General features: G+C 43.4%; 2 protein-coding genes across 7 annotated transcripts in view; one reads left to right on the top strand and one right to left on the bottom strand.

Moving 5' to 3' along the window:
- The window catches only part of morc2 (MORC family CW-type zinc finger 2), a 63,111-nt gene extending 60,144 nt beyond the window's left edge, over nt 1-2,967 (top strand). Inside the window, exons 24-26 of the mRNA XM_052031930.1 lie at nt 389-482; nt 1,624-1,812; nt 2,377-2,967. Of these exons, the coding sequence (XP_051887890.1) occupies nt 389-482; nt 1,624-1,812; nt 2,377-2,445 (352 nt within the window). The 3' untranslated portion in view covers nt 2,446-2,967. The remainder of the gene's footprint in view (nt 1-388; nt 483-1,623; nt 1,813-2,376) is intronic.
- Nucleotides 1-25,715, bottom strand: part of LOC127579269 (rab5 GDP/GTP exchange factor-like) — a 31,197-nt gene extending 5,482 nt beyond the window's left edge. The window contains exons 1-9 of one of the 6 annotated variants that reach the window (XM_052031933.1): nt 25,074-25,616; nt 23,209-23,376; nt 19,598-19,752; nt 16,253-16,404; nt 15,511-15,580; nt 14,056-14,191; nt 12,485-12,576; nt 10,802-11,058; nt 8,639-8,988 (exon numbers count right to left, since the gene is read on the bottom strand). In XM_052031933.1, coding sequence (XP_051887893.1) covers nt 8,662-8,988; nt 10,802-11,058; nt 12,485-12,576; nt 14,056-14,191; nt 15,511-15,580; nt 16,253-16,404; nt 19,598-19,752; nt 23,209-23,375 — 1,356 coding nt within the window. In that variant the 5' untranslated portion in view covers nt 23,376; nt 25,074-25,616 and the 3' untranslated portion in view covers nt 8,639-8,661. Of the gene's footprint in view, nt 1-3,410; nt 8,989-10,801; nt 11,059-12,484; nt 12,577-14,055; nt 14,192-15,510; nt 15,581-16,252; nt 16,405-19,597; nt 19,753-23,208; nt 23,377-25,073 lie in introns of those variants that run through there. The other 5 variants (XM_052031934.1, XM_052031936.1, XM_052031935.1 and 2 more) reach the window with 5 other exon arrangements.
- Nucleotides 25,716-26,105: the final 390 nt, after the last annotated feature.

The following is a 26,105-nucleotide window of genomic DNA, read 5'->3' as shown; positions in this document are numbered from 1 at the left end:
ATATCCAATTCCAGATATTGAGAAACAACAGCATGCTGTATCCTGGGGAGATCCTGTCAATGTTTGATCCTCACTTGTGCTTTTCCAGCATAGCTCACATGGTAATGAGCAATTGTTGGAACAATCAGTTTCCTTTTTATTTCCTTTCTTGTTATGTACTTCACTGCTGCATCAACCTAGGACCACTGTGGGTCATTAGTGCATTTATTGACAGTCTCCAATGAGTTAATTATGTGCAGCTAATTTGTTTCCAGTTTGCAAAAAGGTGCCCAACATAGAGAATGCCATTGCTGTGACTTAATTCCCTTGAGTGTAATCTACTCTCATTTTATTTGTAAGAGTCAATATGTCAACACAATTTAATCATTTTCCCATTCCTCCTATTCAGAAATACTTTGCGGTATTTTCTGCCACCAAATTACAGGATAACAAAGGAGGAGCTAAGTTCAATGACGCCGGAAGAACTTGCTTCATTTCCTCTGGTAAGGTTTAGCTCAATGTGCAAAGTACTTCCTTTAATATGGACTTCTGTATCTACAATGCAAATGTGCTATGTTTTTCTGTATAACCTGGGAGTTGGTAGATAGAAAAGAGTTGCTTCCATGCCTCCTTGGCTGTGCTGTGCAGACTGGTTGGATTTGCACAGGAATTATCTTGTCTGTGTTCGTAGCACTATTGACTCTGGCTTAGATTCTAAGATTTAAGCATATATTTTCATGCACAACTTTGGTTGAGACTAAATTTATAAACAATCAGCTCAAAGGAAAGTGCAGAAAATTATTGAAAGTACAAATAAAATTCAGGCTTTAACTCTAAGTCTATAATGAAAGGCAGAATAGAAGTCGTTCTCCAGTTGTACAAAACTCTTATTAGAACACACCCAGTACACTGAGCAGTTCTGGTCAGCATGTCCTAGGTGTCAGTCATATCCCCTCTGCTCCAGGGAGAAGAGACTTAGCTTCTCCAGTCTCTCATAAGTGAAACACTCCATCCCAGGCAATATCCTTGTGAATCTTCTCTGCACCCTCTCTAGTGCTATCACATCCTTCCTATAGTGTGGTGCCCAGAGCTATGTGCAGTACTCCAGTTGAGGCCCATGCAAAGTTTTATAAAGTTGGAGCATAACCTCCTTGCTTTTATATTCAGTGCCCCAACTAATGAAGACCAGTGTCCCATGTGCCTTCCTAACCACATTATCTGTATTGTGCTGCCACCTTCAAGGATCTCTGAACTTATACTCCAAGGTTCTTCTATTCAAATGCTCTTCAAGACCCAACCATTTGTGTATGTCCTAGCCTCATTAGTGCTCCCAAAGTGCATCACCTCACATTTTTCTGGATTGAACTTCATCTGCCATTTATCAGACCATTTCACCAACATGTCAGTGTCACTCTGTAGTCTAAGATTTACCCTCCTCCTACCCACAGCTCCACCAATCTTCATGTCATCTGTGAGCTTACTGATCATGCCTCCTACATCCACATCATTTACGTACATTACAAACACCAAACCACATCACCCATCCATAGAGAAGAGTGTGAATAGGTAAAGTCCCAGATTTATTAAAGTTGCTTTCCTATAATTGCTAGCCTGAAAAATGTCTCCTTTTATTTGCAAATACAGAAAGATTACTTCGAACAGTATGAAGAGGGTCTGAAGAACCTCTGCACTGCCTACCAGACCCGTGCTGAAGAGCGTGTCCGAACAACAGAGAAAAAGTTGCAACAAAATGATGCAGAGCTGACGGATGCACAGGAAAAGCTCTGCAAACTGAGGAATAACATCGTGGAGCTGCTGCGGAAAGTACAAGAGGTAACTCTGCTGGCTCAATGAGTGAATGTTCAGGGTTGTGGAAAGACTAAAAGGTGATTGTCAGCAAGAAATAAATCACCACTGTTCTTAGGAAATGGTTTTAAATTCAAGTTGAATTAATATTCCAAATCTCTATTGAATGAAACCTGCAGTAGAGTCACAAATTAACTCATTTTTAATAAAAGTATCATTCAGATCAGAAAACTAGCTGACGGTTCCCAAGTGGAGTTACTCTACTAAAGTACAAGTTGAAGCACATGGGGGAATGAATGAATGGAGAAAGATTCACAGTAAACCTAACTCCTGCATGAAGTGATGTGGAAACACTGGATAGAGAATCGGCAACTGGCATTTATGTAACAGTGTAATCAGAAAAAGATATGTCAAAAGTTTGGTTAAAACTGAATTTTCAGAATTGTTTTATAAGGATAATATGATTGACTGGGGCAGAGGGAAAATGGAAGGAGAATCCAGATTTTAGGACCAGGTGGCTTAAAATGGGGCTGCTTCCAGTGGCTGCAATAGGACATTAATAAATATGTTATACTTTGTTTGCTTTAACAGGATATTGAAATTAGCACGGATGATGAGCTTGATGCCTACATTGAGGAACTAATTACAAAAGTGGACTGAACTACCCCACCCCACTCCTCCCCACCATACACCTGTTACAAAGTGTATTGAAAAGGTCTCTGGTTACACTGCTGCAAAGTGGACTAAATGTAAGCAGTGTTTTAGAAAATTGTTACTTCATTTTGAGGTTTTAGCTTTAAAGTTTTACACCTTGTTCAATGGGCCTGTAATTTTGTATTATATTTATTAAAAATACAACTGTACCATTTTTTCCAGTCTGTCTTGTGTGGATACATTTACCATTTACTTTTTAAATTTCTAGATTTAAGACCCACCTGCAGTCATCAGTGTTTGCCTTTCCACCTCTCTTACAAAAGTTCTGATGGTTTGGCATGGTGCCATTTACTGCCAACACAGCAGCACATTCATTATTGGTGACTGACCTTTACAGATGCAGGGTGTATTATATTTGAGCTGAATGCTGATGTAACTGGTATGTTGCAAGTCCCAGCTGAGACACTGACTTGCAAATAACATTGTTTAGGTAGATATGATCTAGCATTTATCAAGAACTTTCAACCACAATGAGATGAATAATTTCTTTGCTTGGGAAGAATCTAAAACATTTGAACGATTACAAAAGTGGTTCAGGTCTAATCTTTCCTTCTTAAACAGCTAGCTCACTGTCAAACCAGTTCTGAACCTGCATTCTTTTACCGTATAACAATAGTCAAAGTCCTTTACTTTGATCAACACCCTACTGAATCAGATGTTTCAATATTATTCTCTGGAACACCTTCAGATCTTTTAAACTCTAATCCAGGAAATATGAGCATTAAGTGTACAACATTTGAAGGTTATAGTCTCAGAGGTCACAGCTTAGCTTATCTTGATGTGATTGTATCCCAATGTCAGAAAGGAGCCAGTGTAGGAACTTGCTCTCACCCTTCGTCTCATCATCACAGAAGTCTGAGGAAGATTCACCTTCCTGTGCAAAGGAAGCCCAAAAGCTGTAGCCAATGCTGCACAAGCAGATTAAACACAATGCCTTTAATAAAGATTATTCATACAACATGGAGTAGAAATTTAAAAATTTGCTTGCAAAGATGTCAGGAATAAATCTACAAAATAGTTTGAGAAAGAATGTTCATAGTTCACCAGTTGAAGACACTTCATTAAACAGCTTCCCCTTTAGATTCACATGCTGGGATTAATCTGACCAGTTAGAAAATTTGAATTGTAATTAATAAAATTTGATTTTGACCTAATCCTGCATCTGACCCTCCATTTTGTAGATGGGTGGAAACAATCCAAGGCAAAATGTGAGAATATTCAATTCCCAGCCCATGGTAGTATGAATATGCAGGCACTGAAAATGAGAAAACTTATTTTAGTGCAAATAAAGTGACCAGTGGTCCTGCTGGAACTGGTTTAATATAGATTGGAGCTTCACAGATAAAAGGGTTCTAATACTACTTTGAAATTCTTAAATATAAAGTGTGGTCAACACCAGACCCCACCTAATCTTTCATTTCCCTCTAATTTGTCTTGTATAGTAGAACCACTAAATGGCCTTAGTACATAGACCTTGGAGCACTGATGCAAGAATCTCATTCTAAAACAGCCAAATTAAAGATACATTAACTACCCATTTGATTTTGATGATTAGTATCCCATTCTAATTAGGCTGACCACAGAGGGAAAAAGTTAACAACTGTATCAAGGTTGTCATCCTGGTACTCAGATTGCAGAGTGTTAAGTTGAGAAACAATCAATTGGCCATGGTATCTGGAGCAAAAACAAACTACACAGAGAGGAACAGTCAAAGTCAATGCCCTCATTTCAGAACTGAAATGTGAGAAAACAAGTTTTAAGTTAAGAAAAAGGAGGCTGAGAGAAAAGAGGGAAGGTCTATGATAGGGTGGAGCCCAAAGTTTGAGGTAACAATTACTTTAAATTCCAGCAGTTAGAGACAAAAGGACTGAAACATCATTACCTGAAATCATTGAATTCAACAGAGCCCAGAGAATAGCATTGTGCCCAAATAGAAGATGAAGTGCCATTCCTCAATCTTACTTTGGGCATCAGACACCAGAGGTCAGAATGAAATGGAGAATTAAGGTGACTGGCATCTGGAAGTTCAGAGTCACCCTGGTAGACCAACTGGAGCTGTTCTGCAGTGTGAACACCCAATGTGCAATTTGGCTTCTCCATTGTAGAGGAGACCACATTGTGAACAGATTTTATTAGCTCTGGTATTCTGTTTTGCTGTCATCAGAAAAACAAAAGCTTCCAGCTTATAAACCTTTTTCCAGTCAAGTTTTTAAAAAGAAACCTGAATAATTATAGGCCCCAACAGTTCAAAAAAGGAGGGCTCACTTCCACAGGGGGAGTAAGGAATGGGCAACATATGGTGGTCTTGCTAGTGGCATCCACATCCTATAAATGAGCAACTTTGGTAGTGGACAAATTATTGGTGATAGCAAATCATTTACAAAGACACAAATTAATCGAGGATGATCTTTTGCTTTATATACAATGGTATAATTTTCCAGCAGTACATCAATATCTGCAGAGAATTGAGGAGTGGTCAGGGCCTCTGCTGTGTCCTCTATATTTTCTAGGCTACATTTCATCTGAATCTGGCAATAACCTCCTACAACCAGCTTTGAAATTAAGAAATATTAGATAAGCAACATATGCAGTTAATGACACAGTTTTCATATCAAAGGACCTACTTTGATCTCTAATAAAGCCCTGCCCTTGTTCTTCACGTATTTCTAAACCAACTCTGGGTTTTCCTGCTTTCTTCTCTGCTTTGACATGGTCACATAGTCCCCCTTTGGCTCAATTACAAATTCAGTAAAATCAACCTTTCCTTATTTGAGCGCTCTCTCCAGAATTGTGCGCTTCACTGTTAAATCTAGCCCAATTATAACCCCTGACCTTAACCTTTCTACTTCCTAGCTTCATTCCTGAGGTTATGTCAAACATTTTAATAACTCAACATGTACTACACTTCCTACAATGATTTTTTTCCAGTTGATATCACAGCAGTGAAAAATTAAGACACTGATTTGTCACCTATGTCCATTTCAGAAATTTCTCAATATTTTTGTTTTTCTACCTCCTCGACTTGGGTCTCCATTTAAAAAAAAGGGGGGGGGGGAGGTGCAATCACTGCTTATGTGGGAAAAAAAATCACTCCAATGTATATGGCCTGATTTAGTGCATCACCCCTTGTTATGGCACCACTTGATTCTTAGCCAATAATATAAACCACCTTCCACTCAGTTTTTATCCTTACACTTATCTGAGATTCCTGTGACCAAAAACAATGATCTGTCAATTCCTGCCTCCTCCAAGCTACTCTGTTTCGGTATATACCAGACTCCACATTTCTATCTGTGCCCTGAGCACTTCTGCTTCATTCAGTTGATGTCTTGCATTGAAGTGTATACTCCTTTAGTTTCTCCTTACAAACTCAATAATTCTCTGCATTTCAGATCTGTTTAGATTTTTAACCTGTTGAGGTACTTTTAACCATCCTCAGTGCTCAATGTTCCCAATAATTTTGGTCTCGAGGATCAGCCTGCAACAATCCATCTTCCTCAAAAAAAAAGTCACAATTCCCTAGAGATCTACGTGGCTCCCTTTTACATCATCTCTTCGAATCACAAATCCATCCAAACTATCATCTATGCACTTATAGTTAAGAGGGCAGCAACTTTTTAGAGCTTGCTTTTTAAAAATTCCTAACTCTCCCAAATCTGCCTCTACAGGAGCCTATTTCTAATTCTGTCTGAATTTTTATACTGATATTGACCACAACCTCTGGCAGTTTGCCCCCTTCCAATGACCTGGGCATCAGTAGGGCAAACATATCATTTTGGATTCACATCTACAGCCTTCCTCCTTTCACTATTGCTTTTCTGATCTCCCCTTCAACTCCACATACCTGTGCACCCATAGTGCTACAGACTTGGAGACACAAGAGACTGCAGATGCTGGAATCAGGAGCAAAAACCAAACTGCTGAAGGAACGCAGTGGATCAGGCAGCACCTGTGAAGGAAAATGGACTGTCAACACCCTTCACCTTGCAGGGTCTCGACCCAAAACGTCGACTGTCCACTTCCCTCCACAGATGCTGCCTGACCCACTAAGTTCCTCCAGCAACTTATTTTGTGCTGTAGACTTGGTTTTGGCTTTACCCCCAAAAGAACTTACAAAGCTGGATCCAAGAGGGAAAATTCTATTCAGGAGACCCCTGCATTATCTACCTATTTCTTCCCATCTGTCCGACAGGCACCATCCTCTGTCCGGACAGATCCTAAAACAGAATATCCAGATAGCTCAGCCCCATGGATGCACTGTTGAACAAACACCTGCTGAAGCTCTGATAAACCTGGGTTCAAGTTCCTCCACCTGATTAGTATTGAAGATTTTTTTTTTGAACTACTGGGACGGAATGGTGATAAATCTGATGACATGCACACTAAGATTTTGAAGGGGGTGGTTCTGGTGATGATGGATGCACTGGTTACCATCTTCCAAAATGCCACAGAATCCAGAACAGTTCCCCACTGATTAAATGGACAAGGTAATTGAAAAGTTTTAAATGGTGAAAGAGTGAAAATGTTGGTGTTCGGAGCGACCTATGGGTCACTGTAAACAATTTACTGAAAGTTGATGTGCAGGTACAGTCTCAATCACAGTGACAGATTGTTGGCCTTCATTGCAAGAGTACAAGAGTTGAAACATTTCGTTCTAGTTATACAGGCCTCTCTTGAGGCCACATCTGGAAAATTGTTGTATTTGGTCTCACTACTTTACAAAAGTAATGGTGCTCTCTCACAGCATCAGGGACCCAGGCTCAATCCTGACCTCAGGTGATGTCTATGTGGAGTTTGCGTGTTCTCCCTTTGACTGTGGGGGATCCCCCCTCCACCTACCCCAGTGCTCTGGGTTCCTCCATATCCTAAAGATGTGCTCATAGGTTAATTGACAATGCAAATGACCCCCCAGTGTGGACTGGTGGCAGGAGAATTGGGATAATTGATGGGTACATGACAGAAAATAGGTTGCAGGAAGTTTTTTTTGGGGGGTGGTGGGCAGTGGAAAACAGGACTAATTGGTGTGATCCAAGAGCTGGCACAGACTCAAATGGTCCAAGTGGCTTCCCTCAGTGCTGTGAAGGCAATCTGAAAATACGAGACAATGTATTTTCAATCGTGGGAGTGCAGCAAGCACTTTAACAAGATCGATTTCTGGGACAATGAGTTTCTCTCGAGGAGAGGACTGGCCACGTGCAAGTTTAGAAGAATGAATTTAATTGAAAAATACAAATTTTTTGTTTATGACTTCACAGAGTGGATGCAGAGATGGTGTTTGTCCTGGCCGAGGTATTTAAGACAGGGGAGACAATCTCAGAATAAGAGTTGCCCATTCAGGACTGAGATAAGAAGTCTCTTCGCCCAGAGTGTAACGGATCTTGGAATTCTCTATCCAAGGGCTGTGGGGGCTCAGCTGCCAACTATATTCATGATGGATCAATAAATCTTTAGATAGCAGGGATATGGGGTTGGTGGAGGAGAGTGGTACTGAGGTAAAAGATTGGCTACAATCTCACTGAGTGACAGAGTGGGGCTGAATGGTCTACTCCTGTTTCAATCTCTTCAATTATAAATCTTCCTACATATAGCTGCCCAGAGTTCAAATACAGGACACAACATGCATTTGGAAGAACTAGTGCTCTCTGGTGCTTCTGTTGAACAGCTTACTAGTATCAAACTTCAGACACATCCCTGATCAGGACATTTAAATAAAACTTTTCAATCTTCAGTTTCCTGTCCACTCTAATGATTTAATCATTTTAAAAATTCTCCCCCCCAAAGCTTTCATTCCTTTACTTCTGGGTTCTCTGACTGGATATGAATCACGGTTCTCCTCTACAAAACAGACCAGAAGGCCCTTCAATGCCACATGATGGTCTCTCTAGTGCAGTAGAAATCCAGCAGAACTTGCTGGAGCGCTAACCTAACCTTGGGCCTTCTGTTAATGTTACTGAGGTTTACTGGTAATATAAATTTCATATCCAGGTACTAAACCATTGAATAGGAAGTTAGATGTAATGAAACATTTATTTATTTTATTATGCATTTCAAGTCTTATTAAAATGTACCTTTTTGTGCAATCTAATGACAATTACTGTGCAAAGTCTGAATCTTTATAAATAGTGAAATGGTCACAGACCTCATCTGCAGCTCTCAAGTACCTCATTCTGGATTCAAAGTGTTACGCAGAGGAAATTTTCCAATGCTCTCCTCAACCTCCTCCTGAACAGAGCGTTTCCATTCCAGAACCTCTTGCTCCAATTTCTTCACCTCACTAATGATGCGGTCCTGCCTCTCCCAGACCTGAGAGAGCAGCAGCTGGAGGTCCTTGTGCATCTGCTGGATCCCAGGGTCTGCAGTGTGGAGGAGGGGGGAGTTCTGAATCTTTCTGGCCGGCAGTTTGTGACCTTGCATGTATTGCTCAAATTCCTCATGGGAGAGACTGAGAGAGGGCCCGTTCAACTTCTCCACAAAGGTGACAGCACAGCACTGAAACACAGAATTTCACATTACCCAGAGATCAGTCCTAATACAATCTCAAAATAGAAAAAAAACTTCCTTTGAACCGTTTCCTCTCTCTGCACATTCTTACAATATGTTGCTTACTGAGATTTTCTACTCTGGTTAAAAAAAACAACAATCAATAGTAAACTGTAGAAGTCTCAAGAAATTGCTCCCTTTCCCTGTTTAATATGTTTACCTATAATTTATATGACAGAAAGAGGGAACAAATGGTTCTTGCTGGAGAAACCTAAAAGTCATCCCACACCTTTGCTCATTCCAGAGTTGCATGTCTGTCTGTTGTCAACGCGCTCCTAAAAGATGCAATGACCTTTGCCTCAACAACTGTTTCTACAATGCTTTCCATGCTCCAATGAATCAATGTGAAGATCTCTCTCCATTCATTGACAACTAGGTGGTACTGTTGCCTCAGCTCCAGCAACCCAGCTTCAATTCTGACTTCCAATGCCACCCGTGTGGAGTTTGCAATGTTCTCCGTGACCGCGTGGATATTCCCCCGGGCATTCCAATTTCCTCCCACATCCCCAAAACCGTACTGACTGGTAGGTTAACGGGCCACTGTAAATTACCCCACTATAAAACAAAAAGTGCTTTTTATGGGCATGTGTGGGAGAATAGTTTTTAAGGATGCAAGTGGGATGGTGGGATTAATTGCTGAGAGTGGCATTGACTGAAGGGGCTGAATGGCCTCCTTACATATCATAAGGAAACATTAACCTTTACACTGAATATCCCCCAGCTCTCATCCCCTGCACCAGGTGACGGTGCAATGTACAAGATAAGGGGCAGTTGCAGCTCAGCTTCTCAGATCTTAGGTTGAGTTATAGCCAGCAGGAGAAAATTAAAAACACCTCCTTTGATTGACAAAATGCTGTGGCTGTGCATCAGCAAGATCCGACTCAGTCACAGAGTCAATAGAACAACTTCGGGTTTTGTGTGATGTCAATTGTATTGGGATTCCATCTGACTGACGCCAATCTTCGCATAACACTGATAAGTCAGAGACGATGCCAACTTGCAATTTTTAGAAACTGGGAAGTGGTTTCCAATATTCTCACCAACCTCCACACCCAGTCTCAAATGCCAGTCCTGACCGTACTCCCAGAGAAAGTACTTTGCATATAATTAGCAAATTTACAACATCTGAGCTTTGATATATACACAGGTTACGAAAGCAGCTGCTTAAATGCAAGTCCTTTCATTCTTCACCACCACCCACCCCACCGACCCCCCAAAATAAAAAGCTGATCTCCACAGAGGCATTGAAATACAACGAGCCAGCGGGCAGTGGCTCCAGGTGGTAAAGTCATGGAGCCTCTAGGTATTGGGAAATGCACATTCCCTGTGCAGGAATGCCAGTGTGTTACACTCACAGATGAATGGGCAACTCTGAACCGCAGAGAGATAATTTTAAATGGGTGGCTGAAGTCAGTGATCTCAAATAGTTAATCTGAGTAGGAGAGGTGGAAGCATTGACTAGTGTTAAGTGGAATAAGGAAATTTATTTACATTGGCTGCAGTTTGATAACGCTGGGTGGAAAGTTCACCAATGGCTGACCAATGTTCTGCTCCAGGTAGACCAAACGATCCCAGTAATGGAGCGGGAAGGAAAAGCCATCAAAACAATTAAAAAGCAATAAAACATTAATACAGAGCACCCAGTGCCTGGCATCACTGCTAATAACAAACCATCAATGCTTCATGTTGTTGACTGGGCTCCCTCCACTCACTCTGCTCCATGCAGCCTACATTAATAAACTTGACAGGAGCTGTCACTTACCAGATTGGTAAAGTAGTAACCCGCCTCGCCAGTCATCAGTCGCTTCGGGTGGCAGAAGCGGATAATGTACTGGATGTTGGAGTGCAGCCGGGGAGGGTTCACCTTCAGCACCACGTGAATCAAACTGGAGAGGAAGTCGTCCGCTGCTCCTGGCTTTCCGTTGGAGATCTGGATTGCAGAGAAAATGTGCCGGCTGCACTTTGAGATGCAGGCCAGCTTATCCTGTGGAGCTCGCTTGGAATCCATCTTAACGATTGCTAATAAAAGATTTGAGGAAGCAATTTTTGAATTCCATTTGTCCAAATGCAATTGGTCCTATTCACTTCAGAACACATCGAAACCAAATGTACCCCTCGATTATATTCCAATCTGTCACTTGGACCCAAATGGTAGATATTTGTTACATAATTTCCAGGGCGCCTATTGGCATCACCAATAGGCGTCTACTGCCATGAGTTGGAGGTGGGATTGGGACTCAGCAAACCAAGATATAGAACAGCAAACAGCCAAATTAAACAGCATCCTATATGAATAATCTAAACGGTATTTAAAAATTGGTACAATCTGTAGCAAATATAACTCATGATTAAACAAAACTACAGCAAAGTCTCCCAGTAAGAGGAAGATTTCTCCTGTAAAATGCAGTGAGTGGAGGATCGGTTCAAACAAATTATGGTGGTGAATTCAATCCCAGCCATGTGCAGAAGTGTGAGCTCCAAGTGTGACTGACAGAAGAATTATCTAATCAGATCTATTCTGGCTGCAAAGAGTGGGTTGGAACCATGTCTGCAATTTCACAAGCATCTCTTCCTAACGTTCCAGAGTCCCTCTGAATCATTTACAACTATCCACCTTCCCTTTCCTCCCTCCACTGCTCTCCCAATCCCTCCCATTTGAATACATTCACTTCCTATTTTTCGTTAACTTGCCATCCGTGGTTCTGCGTACACAAGAGGTCGGCTCAGACCCCATCTCAATATCCCACCACCCCAACACCCAGGCTGAGGCACACCAAAACAATCTGAAACGCAGGAACATGTAGCGATAAGCATGAGCAAGAACCAGCCTTTGCATTACCTCCTGACTTAACCTTAGTTAACTGCAGTTGTGAAATCACAAGACAGCTGTGTGAACAAAACCCACGCTCTAACACAGACTACCCACATCATTGCAAACAAGTCCATTTTATAAAGAAAAAACTCACTATTAAACCAGAGCTGCAAAACCTCACACCCCAGGGAACTTGACATGTAATGCCCGTGCTTTTTACTGTACAGGAAACTGTGCTCCTCATGGATAGCGAGAACTTGGTAAAATTACACAACAAGACTTCTTCACCTCCACCACCCAACCCCCAGAGCTGAGATGTTGCTGTTGCTCAGAAATATTGATCTTGTTGGAAAATAGCATTCATTAGATGATTAGAGTAAATGACAGCTGAAATCAGTATCATAACAATGGCTTTCGTTCATCCATCAGGAATGTTATTCAGGCCCAAGTGCCCTCCATCTGCATCACTGAGAGTGGGGCAGTGCACTAGAACCCAGCATCAAGCCAATAGGCAAAACTGAGAGATGGAGAAATTGGAGACTTGTGTATTTGAGACATCCCAGAGCACTTCATAGCTGCCTGTGGTGCAATATGGTCATGTGGAAGTGCCTTCCCCCATCCCCAAGCACAAACCTGTGATGGCAGACACAAGATGTTCGGTGACCTCTGGCTTGTCCTCATCAAGAGGAACTCTGAGCATTTCAGGGGTCACCCAGTGAAGGGCCCTGCAAGCACAAAGAAAGGGCAGGGGTTAACAACTCACACTGGAGAGAGGTTGTGGCCAGATTTCCATCCAGTTAGTTATGGGCTTAAAACATTGTAGAAATGGACTGACTATGATTTGTGCAATGTGTCCCATTCCTGTGCTCAAGGTCACTGATCATTCATTTTACCACTGTAGCACAACCTCAGACTCATCCCATGTCCAACACACTTCACACCAACAATCTAAACATGGAAACATGCTCTCAGACACTTCCAAAAGAGGGAGAGTGGGAGGTGCTGGGCTCGAGAGGTGGTGCTGGAGAAAGCCCAAAACCTGCTTCTCAGAAACTTCATTTGAGAAGTTGTGGGAGGTTGAGAGGCTGCAAGGGCAGGACGAGGAGAATCAAAAGGTTAATGCTGAGCCTGTCAAATGGAAAGGCAATACTTTTCCCCCCGGGTAAAGAGCATAGGGACCAATGTTGAAGACAAGACTGAATATGGAGGGTTACAGGTGACCTGACATGGAGATTCCACGTCAATAACCAAGACTGCAGTGGCACAGAGGGCATGGAGGGCAGTCACAGATCCGGAAATTGAGGCAAAGCTGATGGCAGGAAATTAAGGGAAAAAAGGTAGAGAGAGAAGACAACACACAAGTGATAAACAGAGCAGAGCTCAGCCAGGGACAAGGAAGTTATGCATTGTCAGATGCGGAAATGGTAGCTTAAAAGTAGAATAAAGGATAGGATGAAGTGATAAAAACTAGGTCAAAACTTTAAACAGTTGAGCAAGACATGACCTGGAAGAGTTGTTGAATGATGAAAGTCAAAGAATGTTAGAAGCAGTCATTCCTTTCATTGTCAAAATGTCAACTTATTCACATGTGACAAGGTCACGAGTCAATGTTTTGGTCAGTATAGAAAAGGTAGTGCAGGCAACTAATCAGGGGAGAGGCAAAAAGCACAATAAGTCGAGAGAGATCATCTCACAAGAAATGAAAGGAGTAGGATGGCTGAAACAGAACATCGTGGTTGGAAGCAACAGGCAGACAGCAGGGCCGGACCAACAAAGGACTGTGGGGCACACAGGCAACAACCGAAATGTGCACATCAACAAATATACCAACTACATTGGACCCAACTCCTTACAACCAAAGCACTTTCAAATGGTCAAGGAAGTTGTGGGCCACTATGAACTGGTCGCAGAGAATGTTAAATTTGTTTTAAATGCATTCCCTACTATACCTACAAATTCCTGGCAAAAAAAAAACACCTTCAAGTTGCCAAAGCTTCCAGCAGCAAGATCACACAAGACATGCTGACCAACCCTGGGACGCAGGTCCCAACTTTCAAACGTCCAGGTGAATGGATTTTGATCAGTGGCCATTCTGCTGAACAATCGCATGGAATCCATCAACAGATTGAACAGGTTGTACAATCTCCTGATCCAAGGAGTCATTCTATTGCCTCTGAAACCAAAGTATGTTAAAGAAAACTCACCGTATACGCTGTTGTATTGCTAAATCCTTGCGTTCATCCTCTGAGCTATCAGGACAGAACACAGTCTTGTACAGCTGGGTCATGATGAACTTCTCGATGTTATCCATCATCCTGTCTTTTTGCTCAGACGAGAAACCTGCATCATGAGGAAGCCAAGAGCAATCAAGGTTAAAAGCCCCCCTATCCCAGCAAGGACACTAAACGGATTGGTGGCTACAAGATTCCCCCATCCCCAGGGACACAGATAGAAAGAGCCCCTAAAGTTGACCCGTATAACCAACTCCAGCCAGTGCTGACTCAATGCAATGGACCGAATGGCCTAGGCTTACAAAATGGTAAGTGATGTCACCAAATGAATGTTTTGTCCCTTTTTATTTAAGTTATGTATCCTTCTGCTTCTCTCCTGGTCTCTATACATTAACTCCCTGGTTCCTGACTTGCAAACACAACCTTCTGCCCCAGAGGGATGTCTGTTGCTCAAAACCTAATGAATCACATGGAGCATCTGTTCAGCAACCCACTAAAAATAACTGTGCTCAAACTCACTGCGCTGACAACTCCGTCAGCCCGGTGACCTGGCAAATTACCTGGTGTTCCTACTTAGGAACAGCATCTCATTCCTAAACTGCCATGAAGTGGATCTTTTGGCATCGATGCAGAGGGATGTAGACAGCATTACTGGATTAGATTGCAGTTATCAGATGGAAATGGCAATGCAGAGGATGTGTACCGTGTCTCAAGTACCAGCTCCTCAGGAACATTGTCCTGCAATTCATTACAGGGACAGAACAAACCAGACTCACTCAGTACCCACAAGTGGACTTCCAACAGGAAGGTGTTACCAGACTGAGATCAGGAATGGGAACCATGGCTGATTATTCCTTATTCTAATTCATGGGTTTCATGACCTTAAATCACCATTCTGGTCGAGAAAAGACTAACCAGCAGGGAGTGGAGGTTGGAACAACCTCTCCTCCTCCCCCCACCACTCTCAGAGTATATCTACCCATTCACATGCCACAGAGGTAACATTCAAAGCAGAGCTTTGCAAACCCTCAAAGAAATCCAAACTTTCATGCAATTTCTGCTGGGAGAGCCTTTGCTGTCTGGGAGTGCGCCCACCCAAAACAAAGCTTGGGGTAACTCTCTAGGAGAATGCTATAGATGTGACAACTGAGTGGACTAGAACAGGATAAAAATTAGTATTCCCTCTGCACACAGCTCAGGAGATTGCCCCTTTCCCACATTGACGTGGCCTGCTTTCTCTGTGCCCACCATCGGAAGCTGCACGTTCCTACGATATTGTCTGCAGGTTACAGAGAGAAGGCAGCAACCCCATTGGTTCAGAGGGATTTCCTTTCATCCATTTCAAACCTTCATCTGCTTTCCTTCTCTCAAAAATGAAAATTAAAAGGCATCAGGGCATTGCCCAACCCCTGTTGTATTTTCACTCACCGTTAAAACGTACAGCAACGTTCTGGTAAAAGTCTTGTGCTAGTTCGGATTGTGCCTCCACAGTCAAATCCTGGAAGACACAAATTCAATAGAAACTGCAGGTCCCACAGTTCACCTCATCCCATAAATCAACCGACAAGACTCAAAATTCCATCACCTCAAATCCCCAGAACCAGCACCTCCACCTTTACACAGGTGAACCAGCTTCCAGCCATACTTGCCCAGAAGTGCCACGGTCAGTTTATCGCGCCTTCCTCCTCAGTTCCCACCCTCATAGAAGCCAGTCCTCAGCCAACTCGAGTTTACTCCAGATGAAGAAACACTGAGTGTACTGGATACAACAAAGAGTGTCCCAGCTGTAGGATCTACCCACCTTCAGCTGCTTCATCAGTGACCTTGCTCCAGTTGTGTTCCAAGCTGTTCCAGTATTACAACAACAGCATCTATCCAACAATGTCCCACTTGTCTTGGGCAAGACCTAACTGGGTAACTCCAGCTCAACCTACTGTCAAACATCAGCAAAGTAATCGTTGGAGCATTGACAGTGTTATTCAGCAGCACTTGCTCAGTTGTGGTTCGACCAAGCAGTGCACTTCTCTAGCACGTCAGTGTAAACCATGAACACAGAGGGATAAATATGTCCCCCCCACCCCACCAGGTGCAGAATGGTGTGCAATGTGGAGAAGGTGAGAGATGTGAGCCGGCAAAAAACTACACACCAGGAGCCAGAGCGCCTCATTACCTGCCTCGCCTGAAGATGTTCAATAAATTGGACACAGCGTTTCTGGATGATCTGAATGGACGGCTTCCGCAGTGATTTCAGGAAGTCTGTGAAATCCCCAGACTGTACTGGTGTGGACGTTGGAGAGCTGACCATGGGGAATTGCTGGATCTCTAGGAGAAGGATCAGAGATTAAATCAGACAGAAATGCATCAATTAAGGACCTTTTCTTTACAGTCCAAAAGAACAGAAAGCAACCTGTGAGAATTTGGCACTCTGACCCAACTGGAGGCAGCACTTGCAAGAATACATCAGCACAGAAATCAGAATTGTACAGCATGGAAACAGGCCATTTGGCCCAACTTATCCACACTGACCAGTGAGCACTCTTTCATATTAACCCCGTTGCCCAACATTTGGTCCATAGCCCTCAATGCCTAGGCAATTCATGTGCTCATCTAGACACTTCTCAACAGCAGTCAGCAACTCTGCTTCCACCATTCTTCAGCAGCACATTCCAGGTACTCACCACTCTCTGGGTGAAGAAGATCCCTCTCATGTCCCCTCTAAATCTATGTCCACTAGCTTTATCTACCTCTGATATGGGGACAAGTTTCCTGCAGTCTGCCCGATCTATACTCCTCAATTTTCTCAACCTCAAGTCATGTCCTCTCTTAACCTCCTCCAGTCCAGGGAGAGCAGACCCAGCTTCTCCAGTCTCTCCTCATAACTGAGCTGCTCCATCCTAGGCAACATCCTGGTGAATCTCCCCTGCACCCTCTCCTAGCAAATTCTTCCTATACCTTGGGGAACAGAACTGCATGCGGTATTCCAGCTGAGGCCTGACCAAGGTTTACAAAGTATGGGCATAACCTCCCTCCTTCTGTATTAAATGCCCCAATCAATGAAGGCCAGTATCCTGTATGCCTTCCTAACTACATTGACTTACCAGCGTGCCACCTTCAAGGATCTATGGACTTGTGCTCCAAGGACCGTGTTCCTCAAAACTCCAAGATTATCATTCATGGTGTATGTCCTAACCTCATTATTACTCCCAAAATGCATCACCTCACATTTGTCTGGGTTAAACTCCACCTGCCATTTTTCAGCTCATTTTGCCAACACATTGATATCTCTCTGCAGCCTACGACAACCTTCCACACTGTCAACTCCTCCACCAAACTCCTGGTTTTACCGATCATGCCTCCCACATCCACAAACATATCCACACACAGGAGGGGTCCCAGCACCGATCCTTGTGATCACCAGTCACAGGCATCTAAAAGCAACCCTCGACTATCACCCTCTGTCTCCTATTACCAAGCCAGTCATGGATCCAGTTTGCCAACTTGCCCTGGATCCCGTGGGCCCTAACCTTTTGAACCAGTCTCCCATGTGGGACCTTGCCAAAGGCCTTAAAGTCCATGCAAATCACATCTACTGCCCTGCCCTCATTGATACACTTTGTTACCGCTTCAAAGTATTCAATCAAATTGGTCAGTCAGGATCTGTCCTTGACAAACCCACGTTGGCCGTCTCTAATTAGTCCCTGCCTTTCCAAGTGAACATTAATCCTCTCCATCAGATTTTTTTTTTCCCCAGTATCTTCCTTACCACTGACATTAGGCTCACAGGTCTACAGTCATCAGGCTTTTCTCTGCTGCCTTTTTTGAAAGGTGGGACCACATTAGCTATCCTCCAGTCATCTGGTACCACATTTGTGTCCAGCAAATATTTAAAAATCTCAGCCAGAGCCCCAGCAAACTCTTTCTTTGCCTCCCATTGCAGCCTGGGATAAATTCCATCTGCTCCTGGGGATTTATCCACCTTTAAACCAACTAAGGCACGAGTACCTTCTCTATTTATAGAGACACGGTATTCTTTTCAAGATGGTCTCAGAACTCTGCGGAAACTGGGTACAAGCTATGAGGGCAGTGCCATTGTAAGGGCCTGCACTAGGTCAAACAGAGCAAATAAAAATTGAGGTGGAATTTAATGATTTCCTTACCGGGGCAGTTATCAGAGGTAAAACCTATTGGCTCGAATCTTCCTAGGCTGCACAGGAGCCCTTGAAAAAAGACAGACATCCCATTCCCAATCACCTGTGACCATCCATTACCTGCAATGAGCCTTGCTCTACATGCAAGTTCAGAACAAGGTTCACCATGCAGTCAAATAGATTTGTTTAGCACTCAAACAAGGAATGATCACATGCGAGGTGGTGGAACGAGGGAAGGAATTTACATTTCTATAACACATCTCAATCCTTGAGCTTCAAAATACTTCTGATGTGTGGTCAATATTATAAATAATTGGGAAACATGGCAGCCAATTTGCATTCAGTAACATTAACTGCAGTAAGGCGCAGGTCACCTGACGTTAGTGCAAAAGCATTTCCTTGCTCGTTGAAAAGTGCCATGTGATCTTGTATGTCCATCTTCAAGGGAAAGACAGGGCCTTACTTTAACACATTAACATGGATTATGTGCTTGTGTCTCCTGGATAAACGACCTTCTGACTCCGAGTCGAGGATGGGGAACTGTCACCTTGAAGTGCAGGGAACACAGCTTGAATGGGGGTAAGTTGGTACAAACAATGTTCAGCAACAACACTGAAACAGCTTTGATCCTGAGTAAGAGACCACACCTCTGACCCCAGGGCTGCTGAAGGCCCATACTGTGCCACTTCACGTGAAGTATTGGTTAATTATTGAACGGCTATCCGACATCAGAATGGCTCACAGAAAGTCACAGACTGCCGGTGTTTGCACATTCCCTCGAGCCTGTATTCCCCCTGTATGTACATTCCATCTGCTGTGGCTCAACTGGCAGAGTGGAGACAGAAGTTCATGGGCTCAGGTCCCACTCCAGAAACCTTGATCAAGAAAAACACACAGCACAGAGGGACTCCTGCACCGTTGGATGGAGGGGCACTAATTCAAAGAATCTATTTGTGGTGTTGAAGCCAATCCCTCACATAGAACAGTACAGGACAGGAATAGGCCCTTCAGCCCACAATGTTTTGCCGAACTATTAAGTTAATGACACTTAATTTAATTAATCCCTTCTGCCTGCACATGGTCCATATCCCTCTATATGGCCCCTCATGACCGGTTGCTGGGCACAAATTGGCTGTCACACTTCCTACATTACCACAGTGAGTACACTTCAAAAGAATTTCATTGGCTACGTTTGGTGACATCCCTAAAGTGATGTGAAGGCACTATTTAAATGCAAGTCATTCCTTTAACGCACTCCATAAAACCTTCAACATTAACCAAGCTTTTGTTCACTTGCCACCTCGTGGTGGGGTGTCAAATTTTATCTGCCCGCACTCCTCGGAACATTTCGCCACACTCTAGCCTACCTTGCCTGGGCGGCGCTTTGGAGCTAAATAGTTTCTTCACTGTGCTGACTCGACGACCCTTCTCACTGCTCCTCTTCTTCTCAAACTTTGAAAAGTTGAACAGCAAGCTAGTGGCCCCTGCAACCAGTGAACTTGTTGGCCCTTCATTGTTCATTCTGTAAAGAAATGGCAATTTAGAAATTCAGTCCTGCTGCAGGGTTTCCACCCAAAACATCAACAATTGCCCTCACCACCACAGATGCTGCCCAACCCTCCAAGTTCCTCCAACAGATTGTTTGTTGCAACTTACAAACATTTGTAGATGTTAAAACATTGAACAAAATACAAACCGAGGAAACCAGAAAGCCCCAGTTTGAAAGACTGAGCAAATAAAGCATTAAGGCAAGAGAAAGGTTCTTACTCACAGTGATTCTTCTTAATCGCAAGCTAGAAACGTCACACATTGGAAAAATCTCAACTCAGACTCTTGGTGAGAGAAGCCCACTTCTGCACAGTGTGGGCAGGGATGATTCAGGAGTCAAATCTGACACAAACCTGAACCCCAGTAAATGTGCTGTGACTTACTGAAAGCTAACAGAAGGCAAGTTGTATTTGCTCATGTATTTCACACTTCCTGCTGGTCTGTAGTTTATCGGCTTGTCCTACATCTCTCTCCTTTCAGAGAAGGTGATACAAACAGGCAGAAAATATCACAGAAATGCAATTTAAAAAAAACTGTGGCAATACCTTATTTGAAATCCCTACATGATACGGAAATGCTTACCATCAGCATTAGATCCAAGTTACACATGCACCCAGATACCCCACCACCCACCCCTCTGAAACTGGGAGGGAGAAAAACTCTGGGGACTCTACGGAGAGGAACTGTGGGGGCAAGTGAAAGTCAGTGAAGGGATGTACCCATGAAATTTCTTCCTCTTTCAAGATATCTGCATACATGCAGGAAACAGAATGTGTGGCTCATATCTCATGGCCACACTGTGTCAGTCCTCTTGTGATGTTAGTTTAGCACCACCTCATCTTCCTGGTTAATTATTACTCTTTACATTGGCAACACAGTTTACCACTAAAAAAAACAAAATCACACCAAATTTTTCTGTATTTTTCTGCATTTACATCTGCTACAGTTCTATTCATCTGATTCAGAAACTGTCTTCCCACAGCAGGGTATTCCTCATCATATTGCAAATAAATCTTGAATACCTGACTCAATAAGGTGTAAACCCCACTGTTTCAGCTTGTGCTCTATTTAAACCCGAGAACCCACTTCAGTGGGCAAAACAGGCAAAGCAACAGACAAGCATCTTTTAACACAAGTCGAGGAGCAAATCAAAGAGCAGGTGACTGAAGGCTTGGTTGGATTAGGGAGGGTCTCGAAGGAGAGTGGGTAGAGAGGAAGAGTTTATAATGAGAATTCCAGGGAGAGAGGCAGAAAAAAAAAGAAAGCTGAACAAACCTCACAGCAAAACATCCACCACCCTGAGCGAACACTGCCTCCAACACCACAGACAAAATCCACTGCAGCTACTTCTCCAGGCTACTTCAACAGCACTGCTCACACCTGTAACCTCTACCATCAAGAATGATAAAGCTCCTGGAATGCCACCTCCTGCAAGTTCCCCTCCAACTCCTGCACCATTCACTTATCAAGAAGGTTTAATTCCAGGAACTCTACACAACCACCTTGCGGGAGAAACTTAAGCTGAAAGATTACAGTTGTTCAAGAAGTCCGCTCACCTTCTCAAGGGCAATCAGGGATGGGCTGTAAATACTCGTCTTGCCAATGAAACATCCCCTACGGAGGAGGCCAGTGTGTTCTTTACTGCTGCACAACCTCACCAGGGTGAACTTCATTTATCAGGAACTAAAACTTGGCTAAAAAGGCAGCTTGGGAAAAAAACAAAACCAGAAAAGCAACAGCAGGTGATGAGAGAACTCATGGGGTTCCCCAAAGCTGATGTCACTGAATCACTTACTGAAATTTAAGAATTTTACAAACTTTCCTCAGAAGGTATTTAAATGAGTTGCTACTGCAAAATAAACTTTAGGATGTCCAAAGTAACCAGCAAACAAAGAGAATATTTAGAGTAAAATACATTTGTGAGTAAATGCACAGAGAGAGTTAAGTAGCTGGTGTCCATGTGATCCACTGTAATATTTAACTAACCATGCCGTTCTGAGGTCCAGCAATATTGAACACTTCAATAGGTCCCTATTCCTTCACTGGTTCAACATCTAAAAAGCAATATTTTATAACATGTTTTAACTTTGGATAAATACTTTAAGCTTGGACTATACTGTCAAACAGTAAGCAGATAAGTAACAAGTATTCAATGTATAACTACTTGCATTAACAAAGTACCCTTAACATAGCAAAACCCCACAATGACATTAAGCCACACAAAAGAAGGCCAGATGACCAAAGGCCTGGTTGGAGAGTTAACTCTGAGCAAAAATTTTCGAAGAAGGAAAGAGAGACTTTGAGGAAATCCCAAGGTGCAGTTTATGTTGCTGATGCAATTAAAATGGGGGCGAGCAGAGACCAGAATTGGAGATGAACTTGTTACAGTTGGAAGGAATTACAGATATAGGAAGAGGAGAGCCCACAGAGCGATTATAAACAGGGATGAGAATGCAAAAAGCAATATTGCTTAACCATGAGCCAATGTAGGTCAGCAACCACAGTAGTGATAGGCAAATAAGACAGTGTAAGTCAGGGCAAGCTGGGAAGAAAGATTTAAGGAGGGAAGTCTCAGATAGTTCCTAGATGGAGTCAGTGACTCAGGAACAGTTTGTGACATGAAGCCAAGAAGATGGCTTTAGTCTTCTCAATCTTTAGCTGAAGGAAACTTCTGCTCATCCAGTCCTAGATGTCAGACAATAGTCTGGCAGGTAGAGTCACTGCAGCGAAGAAGGTCCAGTGGAGCTGTGTGGTCCTAGCATACATACAAAATCTGATGTTGTCAGCAAGAGGCAGCATGCAGATGGGAAATTGGAGGGGCAACACTAGAGGCGAGGTAGGTTTACATTAATTGCACCTTTTGATCTTCTAGAAATAACAAAAAAAAGTGCAAAAATTGAGCCACAAGACAGTCTCCATTGACAGCCATCTCTTGGTCCAAGGGTTCTTGCCTGCCTGTTATTACTGGGTGCAGAATGACTGGTGTCAGGGCCCAGTTCTGCCACTGAACCATGACGAAGTCATCGAGTCCAGTAACAATGGTTGTATTTTGCACTGCTACCAACTAGGCTGGCCTTCATTAGTTTTCCAAAAAAAATTAAACCAAAAAAAGTACCAGAAGCCCCCAACTCAATGGACCTCAGAGTCAGGTGATCAGCAATGCATTCTGAGTGCAATGAAAACCATTTTCAGTGGGAAAGGGGCAGAGTTCACTGGTTTGGTCGTCATACTCCTGGCACCGGGTTCATTTCCAGTTCAGGTTTAAAGACACCCTTCTGCCTGTGGTGCAGAATGAGCTCTGGCTAAACTCCCAGTCTCTGTCAGACTAAACACAAGTACACAGGACAATGCTGCACATTAAAATATAATCTGAATGCTTGCACTATTTAAGTCACTTACACGCAGCATCATCACCCAGATTCAAACCTACCCTTTATTCAGCTGTTCATTCTGTTGCTGCTGCCGACGATTCCACTCCCTCCAGCATTTCGAGCAGTAGCCCTGCCAAGCTGGGTTCCCATAGTAACCACAGCCATCTTTACACAGCAGCTCAGAATGATCAACATGGATTCCTTGGGGCCCGATTTTGACACTCATCCTGAAAAGAGGAAAAAGAATGGAAGTCATCACATAGATTTATGGCACAAATTAAGGGAATTCACACCATCACATCCATGCAGGGATGACAGAGCCAGCACTCAGTCTGAACCCTTGTATTTACTGCTGGTCCAGATTTTTCGATGCGATGAAGATTTCTGCCTCCATCATCCTCAGACAATGAACTTCAGACTCCCACTCAAGATGAAAACATTTCTCTTCAACTCCCCTCTAACCCCACTGCCAATTATCTTAAATCTCTGTTATTACTGAAGGAAAATAGGTCCTTTCTATTCAGCCTCTCTAGGCCTCTTGTAATTTTAAGCACATCAACTAAACTTCCTTTTTTTAAAAAAAAATAAACACTATCCAAGCCTAGCCACTTGACTCAGGCTCTCTAAAAATTGTCTCTGCGCTACCACATTCTTCCTGTAAAAACAATACTCTGGCCTTGAATTTTAATCATGTCCTTCCTGCTCTTGCATTGCAAACCTCAGTCAATAAAGACCAAGGTGTACCAATACCGGCAGGGTGGTAGTGGAAGGCAGTTGTACATTATAGTAACACAAAGGCATAAAGAATAGCAGGAACAGCTCATTCAGCCCTTCAAGCCTGCTCTATCATTCAACAAGATCATTTGTCTCATCGTCATTTTCCAGTTCTGTCCCCGTAACCTTTGGTTCCTCTAATGTCAAGAAATCTGTTGATCTAAATTTGACTGAGTCTTCAGTGACCGAGCCTCCACCCTCGAGTTAAGAAATGTCTCATTTCAGTCCCAAGGGGCTTTCCCCTTCATTTAAGAATGTCACCCCTCATTCTAGACCTTTCAACCAGGAGAAACATCCTCCTGCATCTATCCTTGTGAGCTCTGCAACTATTTTGTACATTTTAATGAGGTCATCACCACCCCACCCCCAGTTCTTCTGAACTCCACAGAATGGAGACCTGGACTCTGGGACTGGAAAACCCAGTCAAGTGGGTAAAAAAAGTGGCAAATGGAATTCTATCCAGAAATAGGTACAAGGTAATGCTTTGGGGAGGTTGTCCATGATGTGGCGGGGTGTTAGAGGGTGCACAGGTTCAGAGAGACTATGCAATATATGGGATACAATCTAAGAAAACGGTGGTGCTGCACCAGAAGAACAAACCAGGTTGTTTTGGGACTTGACGTTCTGACACCAGGCCAAAATGCCATTGATGGTCGATGCATTACCACCAATGCAACATTTAAAAAGAAACTTAAATATATTGACAATAGCTGGATTTTGTTTGGAAGTCTTACGCCTTTTATTTTCCAGAGGGGGAAACCCATGTTCATCAATAAGTTTGGTAACTTTTTCAAATTACCAACCACAATGGAGTAATTTGGCCTGTTGTTTCACTTTGTGAAACCACTGCGGCGACAGAACCGACAAAGCTGAGGGAAGGAAGTTGCAGATCCAGCCAATCCCAGGAATTTGAGCAAGGACTGTCAATCAGAGAGACGGCGGGCTGTAACTCCCTCAAATCCCAGGCTTGTCCCTGCAATTCCGACCTCATGTTTGCAAAATCCCGTGACCACCCCAGTGCTTGGGACCGGTGCACCACACCCCACCTAAGGGTCTGGAGTGTAGCCCATCCCCTCCTCTACACCCCACCCCCACAAGACCCTATCCTGCCCATCCCACCGCGACCTCGCCGCTGGAAGTAACGCCATACCTACTGCCTGGCTCGGTCACCTGCTGGCAGGTGCAGTCTCCCGCCTTCACCCGGAACAACACACACTCACAGTCCGCCCGGCAGAGTCCACCCTCCAAAACCCGGGCTCCGGACAATCGCGGGGTTAAAGCAAAACTTCAAGCCACTTCGGTACCTCTCGACTTCGAGCCGGAAATCAGTGGGAGTTTACAGATGTTCCTTCGAGCTGTTGCCGAGTCGCAGTCCCAGACTCTCTCAAACAGGAAATTACTCAATGCACATTAATCAGTAACAGTGTCGGGCGCCCAGGGAGAGTGGCTTCACGTTCTGCTCCGTTCTAGTCCGGGTTTATTTTGGAAACTGTCCACGCCGCTTTAAAAAGCACGTGGCTACCCCAACATTTCATACAAAGGCAAAGAGCAGAATCCTAAAAAATGAGCGTAAATGCTTTAATAATCCGCCTGGAAATCTCCTGATGCGACACCGAGGGCCAGGGGTCCGCTACACCGAACGGTCCCACTTTGCGAGTCTCCCAGTCCTGGGGCAGCCGTGGGTCAGGATTTAAAGGGGGTTGGCCCAAGCCCCAGTTCACCCCTGCAGAGGCAGCTGGTCAGAGTTCCCTTTCACCCTCCCTCCTGAGGACTCCAACGATTTTCTATCAGCAAATTTAATATGAGAATAAGCTTCCGTATTATAGTGACCAGCTGACCACTGTAACTTAATGACATGGCTACAGGAAACAATCATTTCCAACAAGGGAGCTCTACACGCCTTTAATAAACTTATGTGTCACGAAAGTCAACTTTGCTTAAGTTCAGACCACCACGAATGCTACTAAAAGCTGACCAACGGGACCTGTTTATAGGAACTTTCCCTCAGACTTTATGGAAAGCGAAATAACTATAGGTCTTTTATTCAAATATTTATTATAAATTATCCAGTGATTCCCACATATTTCTCACCATTGCAGAGACTGAACCAACCTTATTTATCGTTTCCAAAAGATTATTTCAACTCAGTAACATGAACACCCTCCGTCTCCGTTTCTAGCTT

The sequence above is a fragment of the Pristis pectinata genome, chromosome 17, assembly GCF_009764475.1.
Source record: "Pristis pectinata isolate sPriPec2 chromosome 17, sPriPec2.1.pri, whole genome shotgun sequence".
Classification (NCBI taxonomy): Eukaryota; Metazoa; Chordata; class Chondrichthyes; order Rhinopristiformes; family Pristidae; genus Pristis; species Pristis pectinata.
This window is presented reverse-complemented; position numbering and strand designations above follow the sequence as displayed.